The 19125-nt window shown below is 41.7% G+C and overlaps 1 protein-coding gene across 2 annotated transcripts in view; it reads right to left on the reverse strand.

The window, feature by feature from the left end:
- Window positions 1-4866: 4866 nt before the first annotated feature.
- Window positions 4867-19125, reverse strand: part of PMP22 (peripheral myelin protein 22) — a 377982-nt gene continuing 363723 nt past the window's right edge. For both annotated transcript variants that reach the window (XM_086930611.1, XM_086930612.1), the window contains one exon: window positions 4867-5377. In XM_086930611.1, coding sequence (XP_086786737.1) covers window positions 5208-5377 — 170 coding nt within the window. In that variant the 3' untranslated portion in view covers window positions 4867-5207. The remainder of the gene's footprint in view (window positions 5378-19125) is intronic.

The raw sequence follows: 19125 nt of genomic DNA on the forward strand, positions 1-19125 counted from the left end.
GCCCTTTTCATCTTCCTCCCACCTGCTCTTTTCATCTTCCTCCCCACTATCATCAGGTTCTTACTATCTTTATGTAGAGGGGGCCATAGGTTCAAGTGACAAGACCCTCTTTCTTGCTGATGGAATGATTAGGGAATCTAGTGCCACGTAAGACTGTAAATATTAGGGGTCATGCGGGGAGATCGTGTAAGTTTTTCTCTATTCATGGGTAACAGCTCTGGATTAGGTGCGTTTCCTGCACGTTACTGGATAGTATGGGTAGGCATAGATTTCATCTAAAAATGGGGCTCAGAGTTTCAAAAAGGAATCGGGTGTCTAATTTTGATACTTCTATCTGCCGTCCAAAAACCTCTGCTGTTCTTTCTTTACCACCCAATGATACATACAGATATCTGGTGGTAATGGCTTTGAGGGATAGGTGTTATCTTCCTCCTCGGGGTAGACTGCTTATATACCCTTCCAGAGTATTTCTTCATCATTACTAGTCAGAAGCGGTTTGATCTTTTGAGTGTGTAACTTTAACCTGATTAGTGGCTGTCTCAAACGCTTGTGGTCATTTTAAAATGTTTTCTGCCTCTTTCTTAGGTCTTCGAATTCCTATTGTTTTTAAAATCTTGTGCTGCAGCCTACATTTCTCAATGGTCCTTTTCTTCTTTATTAACTATTCTATTTCTATCCCATGTGTCTTTTTCTTCTCATCAAGGATGTTGGACACTTTCTAGCCCCTTAGGGGTCACAGCCGATGCCTTTTAGCAGATCCTTACCACTGGCTCTTTCTTTCTGTGAGAATTGGGATTTCTTGAGTACCTTTAATTTTGAACGTTTTCAACACTGAGGGCCTAGGCCTATAGTGCTCAGATTTCTCGTTTGAAGGCTTTGGCTTCTGCGTTTTAATCAGCAATTTTGGTGACTTGTTTTTTCGACTGCTCATGAGGTTTCTGGCTTTGGGCACTGTGGGGTAAGGGTCTTTCTGATGATCATAACACACCACCTAAGGAAGAATTTCCTTGAGTTCTTGGTCCTGAGACACTTCGACCTTAACATCATCATTTTCAGGCAACTCCATTGCCTCCATCTGCAGTGTTTCTCTTCTTCATCTTCAGCTCAGAGAGCTATGCAATATCTGTCAATGCCCAGTGAGTATTTGGGACCTTTCTTGTGTGATAGAGCCTTAGGTCTAAAATGAACAGGCATAACAATCCCCGGGACTACAGTCAAAACATATATGATGGATGTTTACTGGTATGGGTGAACTTCCAATGGAAGTTGGGGCAGAACCTAGAACATTGTGCTCTGATTGACAGGTGTTGACCTTGTGCCACTATGCCTGTTTAAATAGGCCATTGTGTTAGTGTTGTCTGCCTGTTCTAGAATTTGATCAGTTGGGAGAGATGGCCACAGTGCCTTCTGAGCTAGTTGACATGTCCTTATATGTGCTTTTATTTGGATTTCACTAAGCTTGCAGTTAGACCTCCTATGCGAGTGCTCAAGCTTAGAAGATCGATTACCTCCATTACAGAAGCCTCTGTTGCATTACTTCAAAGGCATGGTGCCCCCCTGCATTATGTTGTTTGTCTTGCACCACTAGGATAAGGATTGTATCGCTGCTTCAGTTTAGCATCTCTTGTCATTCTCTCACTCAAATAGAGGGTTTGTTCTAACAGATTGGTCTTCCAGAATTTGCTGCAGTGATCTTAGCTGACGTTTTACATTTGGTGCAATACCAATGCAGAATGTCATCAGCAGTGGAAGAGGTGAAATCCAGTGCCCCCTGGGTTTGGCGACATGAAGAAGAAATTGCTTTTCTGATAACTCTGGGGCATATTATCAAGAAACGGAGTTAAGATTATCGCCGCTTTAGCAGAAGAAACTGCTGTTAAAGCTGCGATAATGGGTTTGATAATATGCCCTTGTGAATTCCCATAGAAGCCCATGTTCTGGTGTGAACATGAGCTTCTATTGGAATTCTCTACGGCATATTATCAAGCCCATTATCGCCGCTTTAGCTGCAGTTTCCTGCCGCTAAAGCAGCGATCTGTCCTCTAAAAGAAACACGTTTCCTTGCTTTGAGTCTGAAAAAGCTCCCAAAAACACAAGGGTACAAAATGGTGTTATGGTTGACACAGTTAATGGAGCAAGGAGATTGTGGTTTAAAGATTTTATTTTTTGTTTTGCTTGATTGGGTTGGTGATTTTAAGAAGGCGATCATTTAGATATTTTGATATGATATCTTTTTATAAAGGGCGAAAACACCAAAGGGTGTCTTGGCGCTAGCTAACTGTCAGGGGTAGACTGTAAGACCAGACTGGTGAATTATAGATTGGAAAACAGAAAGGTTTTGAGTGACTTCCTGAAATGTATCAAATTGATGGGCCATTTTATATGGAGAGGAAGACTATTCCATAGTTTGGAACTGGACCTAATGAAGCTTATGTCACCCCAAGATACCCGTTTAAATTTAGGAACCAGCACATTTTTACAAAGGTGGATCGTAGCATTCTGTTGGGAGCATACCACTTAGAACTGTGCTTCATGTGAAAATGGGTCAACATCATGACGCACTTTATGGGCAATACATAGGGCCTTAAAAATCTCTCTAGATGCGTCACGTTGTAAATAGGGCGCAACCTGGCGCATGGTTTATGCTGCAGCTGCGTTACAGAAGTGATGCAGCGGCGGGGCAAGTGTGGCGCACGGGGCTCATAAATCTGCCCCCAAATATTTACAAGCCTCCTGTGTCACCGGAGCATCACTTTTTGTGACACTCTGATGCAACAGAATACAAACCCTAGTATGTGGCCTTGCAAAGCCACTATGTGTGGCTTTGAATGGCCTCATAGATATCGAGTAAGGCAAGGCAGCGCAAATCGCTGCGTTGCCTTACTATGCGCTGAGGAGGCGGTCTATGGGTGTTACACAGCATTCTGGAACTCGAAACCTCAAGACTTCTTAAACGCACGTGGGGCATTTTCAGCTCTTCTAATGTATGCTTACCCACCCTCCTTTTTGTCATTATTGTGCACATACTTAGGCAGAAGTTTAGTTTACAGGGTGCTGCAATGTACTGTGAATGGGAAGTTAGTTTTGGTTAGTGGTAATTCTGGATGAAAACTAGGCCTTGATATGCTTTGAAGAGTGCACAGTCGCATTGGGCAAGCTAGTGTTTACACTGTCTCTGTAAATAATGTATCTAAATATACCCCGCAGACAGTACAGAATTATTCTAACGTTTATGGCTATCAATAAAGATGCTTTGAAGCAGAACTTCTTATTTGAAACTGTGGCTTTTGTCTTGAATAAATGTGCAACAAATTAGTAAATATTTAAATAATCCAGAAATATAGCAAGGTCCATAGCATCTTTTCCATTGATTCTCTAGGGCAAGGCAACTGCACTTTTAGTGGTCATGTTCTACTAGCAACATTGTTGCTTAAATGAAGAAGACTGAATCCAGAGAGTTATTCTGACTTTTATTTCATAGCTTCTTAGTGCACGCAGTCGATACAAAATGAGAAAATTAAAACTAAAGCCTCGAGTCATGACATTGGGAGGCGCCAATTGACTGCTACTGTTCTTCTGCTGCCAACACAAGTCATTGTCAGATGCACATCTCTGGATGTGAAGACTACACAGTAGGGGCCGATCTGCCCTACCAAATAGAGGGTTTGTTCTGACAGATTTCTGACCATGAGAAACCCAAACAAAATAAAATAACTTTGGTTACAAATTTCGTCTTAAAAAAGAGTAAAATAAGGTATTAGCAAAATGTCACTTTTAGGTACAAAAGTAGCAAGACCTTTCAAATGACACAAAATTATTTATCCTCCCATAGTTTTCTGTTCACAAACTGTTAATGCAGATTTTCCAGTGAGAGGGTTAAATGGTTATTAATATAAGGAATGGTATATAGGTAGCACCATTTCACATATGTGGTATTTTTTTTTCATTTGTCATTTTTTCAAGTTTTTTACATGTTTATTTTTCTCGGGTTCATTTTTGTATCTACGTTTTGAGAAACGACACTTCAAACTCACCTGCCCTACCTTGTGGTTTGTTAGCTTCCTCCCCCCATCCCTCTCCTTCAGGCACCACTCAGACCCACCCTCCCTCCCCGCACCCCATCCCCAGTTTTGGTTTTTAGCTCATTTATTTTACAGACGTAACAAGAAAAATGGTAAAAAGTGGTAGGTGTTCGATGTAGATTTAAACATGCATTTCGGTTTACAGTGTCAATATGTATGTTTGTAAACTGGCTATCATTTATTTTTAGGGCAAAATGGAAATATATAAATATATGTATAAATATATACATGTACATACATAACCATAGTCAATATATATATATATATATATATATATATATATATATATATATATATATATATATATATATATATATATATATATATATATACATGTATATATTTAAACATTGATGGAGAGTAATACAAACATATATTAATACACGCTTCCAAAGAGCACGTTTATTTTCCTGGATGACACAGGAAAAGCAGATAAGCATTAGGCACACATCTATACCCATTTCTGCACCAATGAACAGACAAAAGTACAAAAAAACTAGCCACTGTGAAAATTCATACTCACGCCGTTAATTACTGCTCCATGGAAAAAAGGATGTGGAACAGAAAAAAAAATTAACACGACTTCATGTGCATGTCTGTGTGATCTGAAGGAAAAAGTTATTTTTACAGTGTGATTCAAGTTGACTAAAGTTTGACTGTCCTATGGCATATAAAAATATACATATTTGACACACTTTGAAAATAAATCATGGTTTCTTGGCTATGTGCTTTTAGGGTCCGCCTACGTTGACTATACACATATGAATCCATGTTTGTGCGAGTATATGTATATGTTCATTTGTTTTATTTTATGCATATATATGCAGCTATATACACATATGATATGTTAAACTGTTGTAAGTAAAACGTTCCTTAGGCACTTGTTTAGCTGTCAAAAGCTTGAGGTCAAAAAAGCAAACAATACTATGTACATACAAGTAAAAAGTGTTATAAATATGTTTTAAACCATAGATACTATATACATCTTCAATTAACACAGTAACTCTTTTTTGTTTGTTTTTCTGTTGGGAGGAGATCCACTTCCCTCCCACCCCACTCATGTTCTTGAATTCCTTCGATGGGTGTCTCATAACGAGCTGACTGATGACTCTCTTCCGCCAAGCTTTATTCACGCTTCCGCAAGATGACATAGATGATGCCACTTATTACTGCCAGGGGGAATGCCACCCATGCCAGAACATAGGCATAGCCAAATGCGAGGTTTGTGTTGCTCTCCGGCGCCCATTCCGTGTGTCGTACAGTGAATATTGCTGCTCCAGTCATCACACAAAGACCTGGAAAGGGCAGGATAAACAAGTGTTATATGTCATCCATCTCAAAAAAACACAGTCTTGCATGAAAATCTTAATTAATTAAACGGCTGAAAGAAATAGGTCTTTTGCAAGGGTCAGATTATTGGAATGTAATAGTATAAGTTCTGAGCCCGGATAAATACCTTGATCCATGCCTGATTTTCAGCATAACCAATGCCTATGTCAATAGATTCCATTTAAATTGACTGTATATAAATGTAACTTCAATGGATAGCCTGTAAACATGCCTGGCCATCCTAGACTTATATTGGCCACTGCTGGATTGTATGACATTGTTCTGCATTCTGTCCATTTGTATTTGTCACCCCGAGTGGGACGGGTATGCCCAGACGTGGTTCCCGTACTCTCCATGTCAATGGAGTCAAACCATCCTTGCTGATATGGGCTGAAACCCCGAAACCATTCCTAGGATGCGTGCTTCTAGTCCAGGGAGGCCCAGACCTGGCAGTTCAGGCTGGATTGTTCACATTGGGCACAGGGTCAAAACTGATTTGCATAGGGCTGAGTTCAAACTGGATTGGCATGGGGAGCAAACCAAAAAACTATGGATTTTGGCCCAAGTCTCTGTACTGGGGTGAATGTATGACATTGTTCTGCATTCTGTCCACCAGTTGTTCTTTTTGCACTGCTGGATTAAGGCATAAGGTATAAAAATAAACAGATAATGCTATATAGCAAGATGAATGTAAGATGTTGGCGTAGATGTCCACTCCACCTCCTATCACAAACCAAGCTTTTGCAATGCAATAGGTCTCGCATTTATGAGAGTTATGTAAATATGACACCTATTGCATTACAAAGGCTACTAGCGCCCCTTTCTTTAGACGAGCTGTGTCTAAAGAAAGGGGTGTGGCCACCATTAAAGTGAAAGCGCAGTATGGGGCGCTTTTACAAAAAAAAAGCATTTGCTTGTCAAGTTAACAAACAAATGCTTTTTTGTAAAAGCACCCCATGCCACGCTTTCACTTTAATGGAGGCCACATCCCTTTCCTTAGACTCGGCTTGTTTAGGGAAAGAGCACAACCAACATTAAAGTGTAAGATCAGCATGGGGCATTTAAAAATAAGAATTAAATAAAAAAAAAAATTTTTAAACATGCAGATGCATTTGGAGCAGCAAGTAAAACAAAGGCACAGCCACCACTATCGCTTGGCTTGGCATGCTATGTAAAAAAAGTAATAAAGCTGTTGTTAGAGAGCATGTCCTGCCTGCAATGGCAGGCATGCGAACCCCATTAAACAAAATAGTGCTCGGAGGCTGTAGGAAATAAGTTACTTACCTGTAACTGTAGTTCTCCAATATTGGAATCTTCATAGATTCACATGCTGAATCATTACCCGTCGTCGAAATGGAAGTCCCTGGTACATTTATAAAAGTAATCTCACAATAGACATAGATGTTAAAGTCCTAAGGCTTCATTATATAGTAACATATCCAAGTCCTTATTTAAAAAAGAACCAAACTTGCCGTAGATGTAGATACTACTCTAGTAGAATGAGCATGAACTTTTGATAACAGGGGTTTACCTGCTTGTTGGTGACAGAAGAGAATTGCACTAGAGATGCATCTCGAAATGCTTTGTTTTGCTAAAGGGAAACCTTTTCTAGGCGCACTATAAGCTACAAACAAATGATTAGTTTTGTGGAAGGATTTGGTCCTATCCAGATAAAACGTTAGTCAGCGTTTTAAGTCCGAGGAATACAGAGCTTATTCAGCTGCCGTCTGAGGATTTGGAATGAAAGATTTCAACACAATTGGTTTGTTAAGATGACAATCCGAAGGGACTTTGAACTGTAAAAAGGGTTCATGTATGGTGAAAGCTTGAAGTTCACTAACTCTTCTTGCAGATGTAAGCGATCTACCATGAAAGGAACTTCATGCCAGTCCTGTGTATCAGTTCAAAATGGTGCTTTATAAATTGAGCAAGCACTGTGTTGAGTTGCCATGTCGTCGGAGGAGATCTCACAGGCGGAAAGGTCCTGAAGTCCTTTCAGGAACTGTTTTATCAGTCTGTTAGACCATAAGGATGGACTATCAGATAATCTCCGGAAACGGGAGATAGACACTAAGTGCACTCTAATCGAAGCATGAGCAAAACCTGAACGTACCAGATGGAGGAGTTACAGTAAAACATCCTCTGGGGGTGAATTGAGGGGATGCACCTTAACCGATATACACCAAATAGAGAATCTCTTCCATTTTAAAGAATACGTTTTGTTGAGCATGAGATAGGATTTGTCTACACTCCTGTGGTATGTTTAGGTGTCGAAATTCCTGGAACTGAGAAACCAAGCAGATAATGTCCGGGAACCTGGGTCGGGCGTTGAAATGGTCCCTGGTTCATTGTGAGAAGAGAATCAGCTTGAGGGGAATCGGCGGTCACAGGGATAGGAGATGGAGTTCCATGAACCAATTTTGGCAAGGTCACGCTGGTGTTTTTAATATTACTTTGAAGGGTTTATCTTTATCTTCTTCAGTACCCTGGGAAGGAGAGGAATTGGAAGAAAAGCATAGGCAAATATGCCAGACCATGCTATTAAAAAAGCATTCCTGCAAGATCGCCGTTGGGGATGCCAGCTTGTAAAGTTGTGACAAGTGGCGAACAGGTCTCTATCTGGTTTGCCCCACTGAGAGAAGATTCGGGCAAGAGTACTTTGATCCAATTTCCATTTATGGCTGATTGTTCGCAATCTGCTCAGTGAGTCTGCTAAGGTGTTTTGCTTCCCGGTATGTACTCCGCTGTCATTGAGATTTTGGGTCGAATTGCCCAGTTCCAAATATGTTTAGCTTCTTGTGAGAGAGAGAAAGATCGACAAGCACTGGAGAATTCTTTATTCATGTTAGGAAAGCTTGCAGAACTAGAAACACCACTCTTAGTTCCTGAAGTTTTAGATGTAGGCTCTGTTGAGATGGAAGCCACTTGCCACTGATCTGAAGCTCCTAAAGGAAAGCTCTCCAACCTTCTAGAGAAGCATCCGTTGTTATTACCAGAGGATCAACTTGCAGTAGGAATGGTAACCCTCTAGACAGATGATGAGGCTGAGTCCACCAGGACAGTGAGGCGATCATTTGAGGGGTCACTTGGGTTAGATTGTTAAATGCTCCATTGACTTGCACCCATTGGGTGTTCAGAGCTTCCTGAAGAGGATGCATGTGTAGGTGGCAATGAGGAATCAGAAGGATACAGGAGGACATCATGCCCAGCAGAGATTTGTATAGGCGCACAGAAAGAGACTTTCTTCTTCGTATGTGGTTCGCCAAGGTCAGCTGAGGTAGGCTTATTAAAAAATGTTAATCTTCGAAGGTGGAGTAGAAGGGTCTGAAGCCGATTTCTTCAGAGGTTTTTTTACAGAAACCGAACTCTGATGAGGGAGAGATCATTTAGAAAGTAAATACGGCTTTTTAGTATCCTCTGAAGCATTTTTGTGATTCTTCTTTGGAGGTTGCTGCAAGCAATGACCTGGAGAGTCATCCAGGGGTCTTTTTTGAGGCGTCTTGGAAGATGACCTTGAGGGACTGTCACTCTCCTCAGAAGAAACAGGGTCAGCTCTATCTTTAACCTTCTGCAGCCATAGTAAAAGACTTTTTAGAAAAGGTACGACATACCTTACAGTCCTAAGGTTTATGCTCTGGATAGAGGTAATAAGGAAGTCTTTATGGGGGTTGCCGATATGCACCCTTTTCTTCCTGCAGGTACCACAGGGCCTGAAAAGGCCTTTTTAGGTGTGTCTTACATAGAGACGTCAGTTAATTCACCTAGGAACAGATATTAGAACCTGAAAAATACATTGAGAAAAAGTTAAAAACCTGAAGACAAGGAGATTCCAAGAGTTGTGAGGAAAAATCTGAGCAGAGCTCAGTGGGGGCTCCCTACCATGTCGTGCGTTAGAAAATCTGACGGACTGGATCTCCTTTCAGGAAGGTTCTAAAAGGGGTGGTATCAGATGATTGGTTGTTTCTTTAGTTTTTTTTTAATAAGGACTTTGATATGTTACTAATTAATGAGGCCTTAGGCCTTTACCTTCTATGTCTATTGTGACATTACTTTTATAAATGTACCAGGGACTCCCATCTCGACAACGGGAAATGATTCAAGCATGTGAATCTATGAAAGTTCCAGTACTGGAGTAATTAAAGCCTACCGAGCAACAACACATGTAAAAGGGGGTGTCCTCCTGGGAGGTTACAAATGAAGACAAGGCGGTACTAAAGAGGGACTAACAAGCCTATTTATTAATCAGAAGCCAGCATTTACGAAAGACAATGACACCAGCCAATGACAAATATGGGTGGAGAGTGGGAGGGGCTTTAAGGGCATACTCCAATACAGCATGCCACACAAAGCAGTGCTGCCCGGGCTCGACCTAAAAAATTATTTAGGAGTTGAAATACTGTACCTTTGATAATCAGGACTATTGAATTAGCTAAGCTACATTCCAAAATCATTTGTTCTTCTACTGGAAATCTTTAATCTTTCATTAGGTCATGCATTAATTGTTATGTCAGCATCTTTTAGGGATTACTTTGGTAAGACAGGTTGCTACAGATGTTTATGGTACAAAGCATCTTGAATAGTAGGAATCTAAAGCCTACTGATGAATCTCTTATAGTCAGGAACCAGCAACATGATCAGCCTACGTGTCAATGCCTTAACTTAAAACTGGATTCATCTTGTTTCAGCCAGGCAATGTTTGTAATGTAATGTAATGTAATGTGATGTAAATGTAATGTAAAAATTACTTATAAAGCGCAGCATTCACCGGACGGTTTCTTGGCGCTGTTCACTTTATTCGGTGAGAGGCAGAAGACGAGGAGAGAAGAGCATTATATGTAAATGCTACGGAAGAGGTGGGTTTTTAGGAGAGACCTGAAGTGAAGGTGAGAGGAAGAGAGTCTCAGTTCCAGCGGCAGAGAGTTCCAGAATGAGGGTGCCAAGAAGGAGAATCTGAGACCTCCATGTTTTTTGCGCCTAAATCGGGGTGTCTGAAGGAGCGCAAGGTGAGAGGAGCGGAGGTGCCTGGAGGGAGTATAAGGGTGCAGAAGAGAGGAAATAAAGGAGGGACCGGTGCCGGCCAAAGATTTATGAGTCAGGCAGCCCAGTTTGAACTTGCAGCGCTCCGAGACTGGAAGCCAGTGTAGGGCCTTGAGAAGAGGACGGACGTGGTGATGTTTTGGTTGGTGGTAGATAAGGCGAGCTGCCTGGTTCTGTATCAGCTGCAATCTGTTAATTTGGTATTGTGGGATGCCAGCGTATAGGGCATTGGCGTAGTCGATCCGAGAGATGACCAAAGCCAGCAGTGCCAGAGTGAGGGCTTCAGTGGTCAAAAAGTGGGCTATTTTTCGAATCTTCCGAAGCTGAAAAAAACAGGAGGACACAGTAGCACTGACCTGGTGCTTCATTGGGAGGTCATGGGAGATGTAAACCCCCAGGCTTTTCACTTTGTCAGCAGGGTGTGGGGGGGGGGGGGTGAGGGAAAGGGGCCAGAAGGTGGAATTCCAGGGATAGGATGGGCCTCCGACAAGAACGAGCTCCGTCTTGTCGGGATTAAGTTTAAGATGTTTATGCAGCAAGGGTGCCTGGTGCAGAGAAAGGATGCAGGCAAAATGGATCTGGAAGGGTAGCATGTAGCCTGAGTAAACTGGTGTAGAACAGTGTGTTCAACTTTGGGTGCAGGGTCCAAATATAGATAGGGCGGTGTTAGATCTTAAGTGCACTTGGGTTCAGATTTGCAGGAAGCAGATTGCTTGAAGCTGACGGGACACATTTATAGGCCACATAAAATCAGGAGAATTGGAGATACCCATCCCTGGTAGCCTGGTAGGTAAGGGGAGTTCATGTTTCTCTATGAGGGAAGACGTTTTGAGAACCATTCCTTGAAGGGTGTGTCACCCAATGAGGAATAGTCTTGTGCTTGAGAGAGAGACTAGTTCTCTAGGAATAAACAAGGATAAATATACCATTTTCAAAAACTTGGCTGGATATAGGGTTATGAACTGGCCACTTTTCAGACTAGAAAAGTCAGGTAGAAATAACCTAAAAGAAAGCGGATGTATTCAATGCATGAATGGGTAAGAACTGGGACAGTCAGCCTGCTACACTGATGTCTATCCTAAAAGCAAATACTGTTTGGAGGACTAAAGTGTATAGAAGGGGTACTGGAACTTGCATGCAGATGCCAGCTTAATCTGGCATGCTTCAGTGAGGAGAAATAGAGGCCCTTTGGTGGTTTTGGAGTTGAGTTGTGGCCACATCCCACTCCATAGTAATAGGGAGAGTTGAGGGTAGGTTGACTAATGAAGGTGGTAAAGAGTTACGCCAATGAGGTACCAACCTTTAGTGCTAGGTGCACCATTAGGAATTTGAAAAATTAAAAAATCTGAAGCAACTGAATAAGATATATATGTTTGGATAGGAATGGCATGCTTTGCAACAGATGTATAACGTATGTATGTACATATATGATAATTATATAGCATGAAACTGGTCAAATAGAGAGGAGCACTGTATGTGATCAAAGGCAAGCATAAAGATAACGTGTAAAAGGAGATGAACCTGGGTTTTGAATTGTTGATGTATTTTGATGTAGTGTTGTTTAAAGAGTTGATTCTGCGATGTATTCCTAAATTGGAGAAGTGATTGATCAGAGGATTGTGTTGCAGATCCTGCTGTCCTTTCTTTTTTGTAATCAGCAGTCTGTCGTCTTGGGTACCTGAGTGCTGAGATCCACCAAAGATGGTGAGCTTCAAGGCAAGATAAGTGGGGTGGCTGGTTGTGATAAGTTCGTAAATGATGCAGCTGCTTTTTAAGATGGTGTGGGCAGGCAAGGTGAGCAAAAGGATTTCCCTCAGGATGGGAGTGATGAGATCATATTTCATTAGGCCCTGGATGAGGCAGGTGGCCATGTGGAGAATGTCCCTAATGTGTGCCAGTGTGGAGTCTGGCTAAAAGGGGCGATTAGAGTCAACTTAAAAGACTTAGGGCCTGATTACAAGTTTGGCAGTCCTTAACACTGCCAAACTCATGGTGGAGGTGCGGTGGTCCACGGGGCTGGGGCCATTAAAAAGTTTGAAGACCACTGGACTAGACTGATAATAGTTATCTGATTGTTCCTCCGTGACTTGACATGATTTCCTCTGACAATGTAAACATACTTGTGTTAACTGTAGTTGTGCAGTTTGCATGAGCCGTTGGAGGCAATGTTCAGACTAGAGTGAGTCTTCTATGATCTGCGGATGGAACTACAGAGCACGGAAATACAACACACCAACAATGACCAAAACGTGAGATGTGTTGCAGGTACTTCCAGCGATCATTTTTTTTACTTTAGTGTGAGAGCTGGAAGAAATAACATGCCATTAGAAATTAAAGGATACCCCCAGACAGGGAAAAAGACTAGATACATTCTCACTGCTCAGAGGGAGATGTAAAAGACAAACTGGGATCCACACAAAAAAACCTCTGGATGAACATTTATGCCAACCAGCGTGCTCAATTTATGGCTTCTGGTCCTCTGACACTGTAGATTACTTGAACTCAACTAAAACTGAGTTATGGATTTGAATCAAAACAATAAAATTACTGAAATTCGCCAGTTGTGGTATGCAACGCACAGAGCGCAAGCCATAACGCATGCTGCCTGCTATTTTTGGCTCCTGATAGGCAGCATTTTTCTCTTGTGCCATTATAAAATTGGGGTCATATTTTCTGCATGGCAGGTGATATAAGCTATGGCTTACGTTGTGTGCATTGCATAACAGTGGTTTTGCAATTCACAGCTAGAAACTTAACTCTGTGTTGAACGGTTTTTTTCACTGAATTTGATTTAATTTATAATAGACTTTTTCTCAATCACCGATTATGGTCACAGAGCCTTACCTGCAGCCTAGCCCTACAAACAACCCATTTTGGGCAGCTAAACCCTGCTACACACAGCCTCAGTTGCCTAACTCTCCACAAGCATGCTTCCCCCACGATGCATGTCCTTTGGCTCTCCACTTGTCTTTCGCCTCATCGAAACGGGGGATTCTAAGCAATGTTTTTCTAATTTTCTTTTCAATTTTAATATTACATTTTTTAATTGTTAGTGTTTTACAAAAATCTCAAAATTCACGACCAATCATGTTCATCAGCCAATCCTATTTGAGAAAAAAGAAACATATGAGATTAACAGGAGTGGTGATTTTCTGAATCATGATATCAAACGTCATGGATATTTAAAACTCTTAACCCTTCAAAGCACGTCTTCTGTGTAAAGTTCTACTTTCATGACAAGTTTGATGTAAATCCGTTCAGTGGTTTTGTTTGCAGAAACAAGTAAAATTCTTAATGGAAGCTAAAATGGGACAACGCATATTTTTTTACTGACTTAACCTTTGTTTCCCCTGCACAGAAATTGACGAAGCTTAAGCTCACACTCCAAGCCATTGCTAAATATGTTGCTGGGCTATCAATGGTGTCAAAAGGTATAGACAACTTAAACAAAAAAAAAATTTCAAAAGTGGGACTGACCTTTGTCTATCTGTCTGTTTATATATATATATATATATATATATATATATATATATATATATATATATATATACACACCAAGATTTGCTCCGTTCTGGCTGCCGGTGGCCCAGTGGGAGGTGGCCTATACACCGGCGAGCACGCCGGTAGTGAAATCACGTCCGTAACCAAAAAGTTCCAATAACATACACTCTCAGCCACCAAGAATAAGCCAGCAAGCCCAAAATCCAAGGGTGTTTATTTCACCTACACAACATGTTTCAACTTCCAACGAAGCCTTGTTCACGTACATATATATATGATTAATATATATATTTTGTTGAATATTTGAGCATGAAAAGATGATGGGACCAGCGTTTTGAATCAGCGTCTCCACAGTGTATTTGTTCGAAATGCAACTTCTCGAATCAAGGTTTGTCTCGATCGTAGCGTAGTCTCGCGAGAAAGAAGAAAGAAAGAAGGTCATTTGAAACTCCAAGTGAACACATTCTTCCAGAACTGTGTGGATCTAGACAATACGCAGGGGGTCTCTACTCTCTAAAGATTGAATTGTCCTGAGGATGGCCTTAAGGATATAACAACCAAAAGGCCGAAACGTCGACTCTTTTGTCCATATCTTCCAAGTTTAAATAATTCAGACAACTGAATCATTGTTTAAGGTTGTGCAAGATTCATTGTTATCTATTTATTAAGAGTGGACTATAGCGCAAGTGGATGTGAAGAACAATTTATTTATTTCTTGTCCATTTGTTTTTGATGAATTTGGTTCTTCTTATTTATTGTAACAGTACCCTTTTAGAACAAATATATATAAAGAGATATTGTTAATCAAACTCAATACCCGTGTAGCTTTTTTTCTTCTTTAGTATTTTGATTACTGTGTCCAAATCAATGTGACAAACAATAACAATAGCAGGTATTAATTTAATTTAGTTGATCAGAAGCTCAAGAGTTTATGCGATCAATCACCTGCGATTTAATTTCTAAAACAATTCCCTTGTTGGCATCTTTATTGTATCAAATTTCAGCCCAAGATCGCAAGGGTTTATTGGGTCACCCACCCCTTATATAACCTCATACTATGAGAGCAGCATTGCAATTGGACTTAGCGGGCTGAAAAGATTCTCCGCTCAAACCCGGTAGCCTATTTTGTTTCTACAGCCCGGCTGTTCAATGCAGCCAGGATAGAGAAAGCTAAGTATGTATGTGTGTTTGGCCGGCCGGCCCAACACATATCCACACTAAGGGAGTGCACTGAGAACTCCTCCTCACCATGCCCACCCCTCCCTACACAGCTGGCTCAGAGCCGGCAAGTGAAAAAAAAACTTAATGCTCGAACATCGTTTTGTTTTCATTTGCTGGCTCTGAGCCAGGACGTGAGGTGTTGCTCCTCCGCCAATGTGGATGAACCGCCACTGGAAGCAACCTGGTGAGCCACAGGATTGGTGTTTCACCTCTATTCCAAGCATTTGTTTAGGACTGATGTAACTCTGTCTCCGGTAGAATGCCCTTTTTTGCTCTTTGAACCTATTTGCTCTTTCATGTACGTAAGACATGAACAGGTGTTGGAATTGACTTGTCCAAGTTGATAATCAAGTCTGGTCCCTTAAGCATCTTCGATGTGGTTCTGAAGTTACCTTTTGTACTTATGTTAGGTTACGTTATTGGTGATTTATACCACGCACTGCTACTCGGAAGAGTGTCCCGACGCGAGCCCAGAAAGAACGTGAACAGTGAACAGAGATAGAGGCAGAAAGGGAACAAGCTTAATTGAATAGAAAACTTTTGAGTTTTTTTCTAAACTGAGTAGGGTTATGAAGGCTATGGAGGTCCAGGGAAAGAGAGTTCCAAGACTTAGCTGCCAAAGAGAACAAGGAGCTGCCCCCTTTCTTTTCAGACGGATTCTGGGTATGGAGGCCAGGCACATGTTCGATGAGTGTAAGAGTCTGCCCGGGACATAAAACAAGAATTGTTTCCTCAGATACGCCGGGCCATACTCGTAAAGCGCTGCATGGGCCGTAACTAAAGCCTTGAACATGACCCTAGCTTGTATCGGCAGCCAATGCAAGTGGCGTAGATGTTGCCTCATGCTAATATGTTTGGGTAAGTCCAGCAGCAAGCACAGTGCCGTTCTGCACAACTTGCAACTTATCCATTAGGTAGCCCGGGAGACCCACATACAATGCATTAGAATAATCAAAAGGGGAGGGGACTAAGGCTCGTACTACTGTTTCTCTGGCAGGGAGAGGCAACAGGGGTAACATTGTTTTAAGAAGCTTCAAAATGCCGAAACATGTACCTGTCAATTTACTGATTTGATTGACAAAGCTGAGTTTTTCGTCGAACCAGATCTCAAGGTTTTTCACTGGAAGACCCGAAGGGGATGATCGAGGGGCATCAGCAGGCAAGCCTTCATACCAAAACAACGAAGGGAATTCCCCAAAGAACAGTATCTGTTTTATCTTCGTTGCATTTCAACTGGCCAGAAGTAAGCCAGTTGCAAACAGCAGACAAGCAGGTTCTGACGTGAGAAGTAGCAGACTCGTGCTTTTTCCAGGTGAATAAGAGCTGACTATCATCAGCATAAGCTACCACTTAAGCACCAAGATCCTCGACTAGCTGGATTAGAGGGGTCATATACAGGTTAAATAAAAAAGGGCTCAGTATGGATCCCTAAGGAACCCCTGTTTGCACAGCTTGGATAGTAGATGCAAAAGGGGGGATCCAAACTTACTGGGTTCTACCGTTGAGGAAGGACATTAACCCTTCCCATGCGGCACCAGCGATACCTAGCCTCTGTAATCGAGCCAGGAGAAGAGCGTGGGGGACAGTATCAAAGCCGGCAGATAGGTCCAATAGGACCAAAACTGCCCTGCCCCCCGCATCTAACATCTCCCGATGGCCTCCCTAACTTCCACCAAGGCAGACTCAGTGCTAAATGAAGCACGGAATACAGGTTGAGCTGGATGCAGCAAACTCTGCTGTTAAATGTAGGGGATCAGCTGTTTATTAACCAGTTTCTCACATGCTTTGGCCACGCCCGGAAGTAGATAGATAGGACGATAGATGGATGGAACATGAAGATCCAGAGTCTGCTTTTTAATGAGAGGAACCAGCATGGACTGCTTCCAGGAGAGAGGAACCGAGGCCGACCCCAAAGATGAGTTAATCAGCTGGTTCACCAGAGGATTGATAACTACAGCTGCGCGGGCCAGGAGTTTTGGCGGGACACAGATCGAGAGGGGAACCATATTTTAAAGAGGTCAAGGCAGCAAGGGACTCGGCAAGGGGTTTGACGGAGAAAGAGGAAAAAACTGTTTTGGTGTCAGAAGCGGAATTTAGAATGTTCTGGCAGCGGATTTTAGTCCAAATGGAAGAATCATAGTTAGTGAAAGGCTCTGACAGGAAATATCCAGTAATTGGCCATTAGAATGTGAAAATGTGTATCTTCCATATCTATCAAACAGAGCCAATTCTTCCCTTCGTTGTTTGGAAAAAATTGATGAAGGTCTGGCATCCTGAGTTTTTCTTTGAGAATGCGCCTGCTGACAAAATTGCAGATCTAATATCAGACGTTATTGGTTTGTTTGACCCTTTTTCAATACTAAGAAGTACCTGGAGTACTCTTATTTTTTATGCTCTGATGGTACTCTTTCTACTGCCAGACTGGCTTATAGGAGCTAAGATTACTCTTTCAGTGAGGTAGAAGGTGATTTGCTATTCATTTTAGTGGAATAAGTCATACCATTTTAAGCAAATCAAGTAGCCTCTTCTTCTGATGCTCAATACTCATCCATCTATGGTTGAGACATCTCTGTTACCCCTACATGAGTGGGTAACAGGAAGAGAATTGTTCGGACCTGTCTGCGTCTTACCAGAGGAGTTCCTTTCCCAGAGTGTGACGTCTTCAGCTGAGTCGATTTTCATTTCTGGTATCTCCTCTGATAGTGATGTTGTCAGCCTTGCTTTTGTTGGTGTTACATCTTATAGGACCATCTTAGGGCCTGAACACTCTGATGGAAAAAGTTGCTCTTTAGGCCTGTATTGCCAGAAGAACGTATTTTGTTCCTCTAGCTTTCCACTTCAAGGGTTACTGCTTTGTCCTTCATACGAAGCATCTGTCCTGTATGTCGTCCAAAGAGATCTGTTCCCAAAAATAGCAGCATGGCTATTTTAAGTCAGACATCAAGGATGATAGTCTCAGCCACAAAGATCTGCGCAGGGAGATTCCATGATAGTATTCTGTAGCGACATGTCTGGCGGAGGCACTGTAGAGAAAATTTCCTAGTTTACTACAAGTGAATCTTCCTTCAGCATCTCTCTGAAATCCTTTTAGCAGTGTTTGGTAAAAGTAATACAAATGATTTCATTACATTTCAAATTTCTTGGTGATACCATCCAAACAATGATGTTACACTGGTGTTCTTCGATGCTGATGTGTGCTTACTCCTCACCGCAGATACAATAACAGAGTCCAGCAACGGATCTACCCATAGGAACTCTGGTTCTTCTTGAGGTGGTCTACATTTTTTTCTATGAATGTGGTGTTACTTCCTTCACTGTGGCTGGAGTCATGCATTTTCTCTTCAGCTTTCTATAGAAGATGCAGAGTCAGAGGTAATAAATGTTTGGGAGCTGCTCTTGGGTGAAGAGCTCCAATATTAATGAGAACGCTGCTTGTGGAGCTGCCTATAAAATATTAGTTTTGTCGTTCCTCTTGCAAGTACCTCACAAAAAGTTAGGATATCATCCACTGAAGACAGACAGAGTTTGTGCTGTAGAGGTGGGTGTGAATGATGAGTGTGTTAAGATGAATCTGAACAAGGAGAGCGAGACTGGGTGTATGATCTGCATCCTCTACTAATAGGTTAGATTTGTGATTCAATTATGTTTCTTTGGGATTGTAGTGCAGATTATGGTTTTCATGTTCTGTTGTCCTTTAAATCTTCCCAGATGGAGAAAGATCTTGGGGCCTAAAAGGTGTTGCCACTGGATCTTAAAAAGGGTTGGCCTATTGGACTGATAAGGCAAAGGTGTAGGGCCCAGAGATAATGCTGTCTTTGAATGGCCAAAAGGAATGGAGCTTGCCTATTTTTAGGAGCAGCTTGGTCTTGCTACTTTGAAGAAGCCATTCTAGATTGTGGAGATGTTGAATGGATAGAGTGAACAGCTGAAGGTGATGTTGACCACACTTATGACA

This window comes from Lissotriton vulgaris, chromosome 7, assembly GCF_964263255.1.
Source record: "Lissotriton vulgaris chromosome 7, aLisVul1.2, whole genome shotgun sequence".
Lineage (NCBI taxonomy): Eukaryota > Metazoa > Chordata > Amphibia > Caudata > Salamandridae > Lissotriton > Lissotriton vulgaris.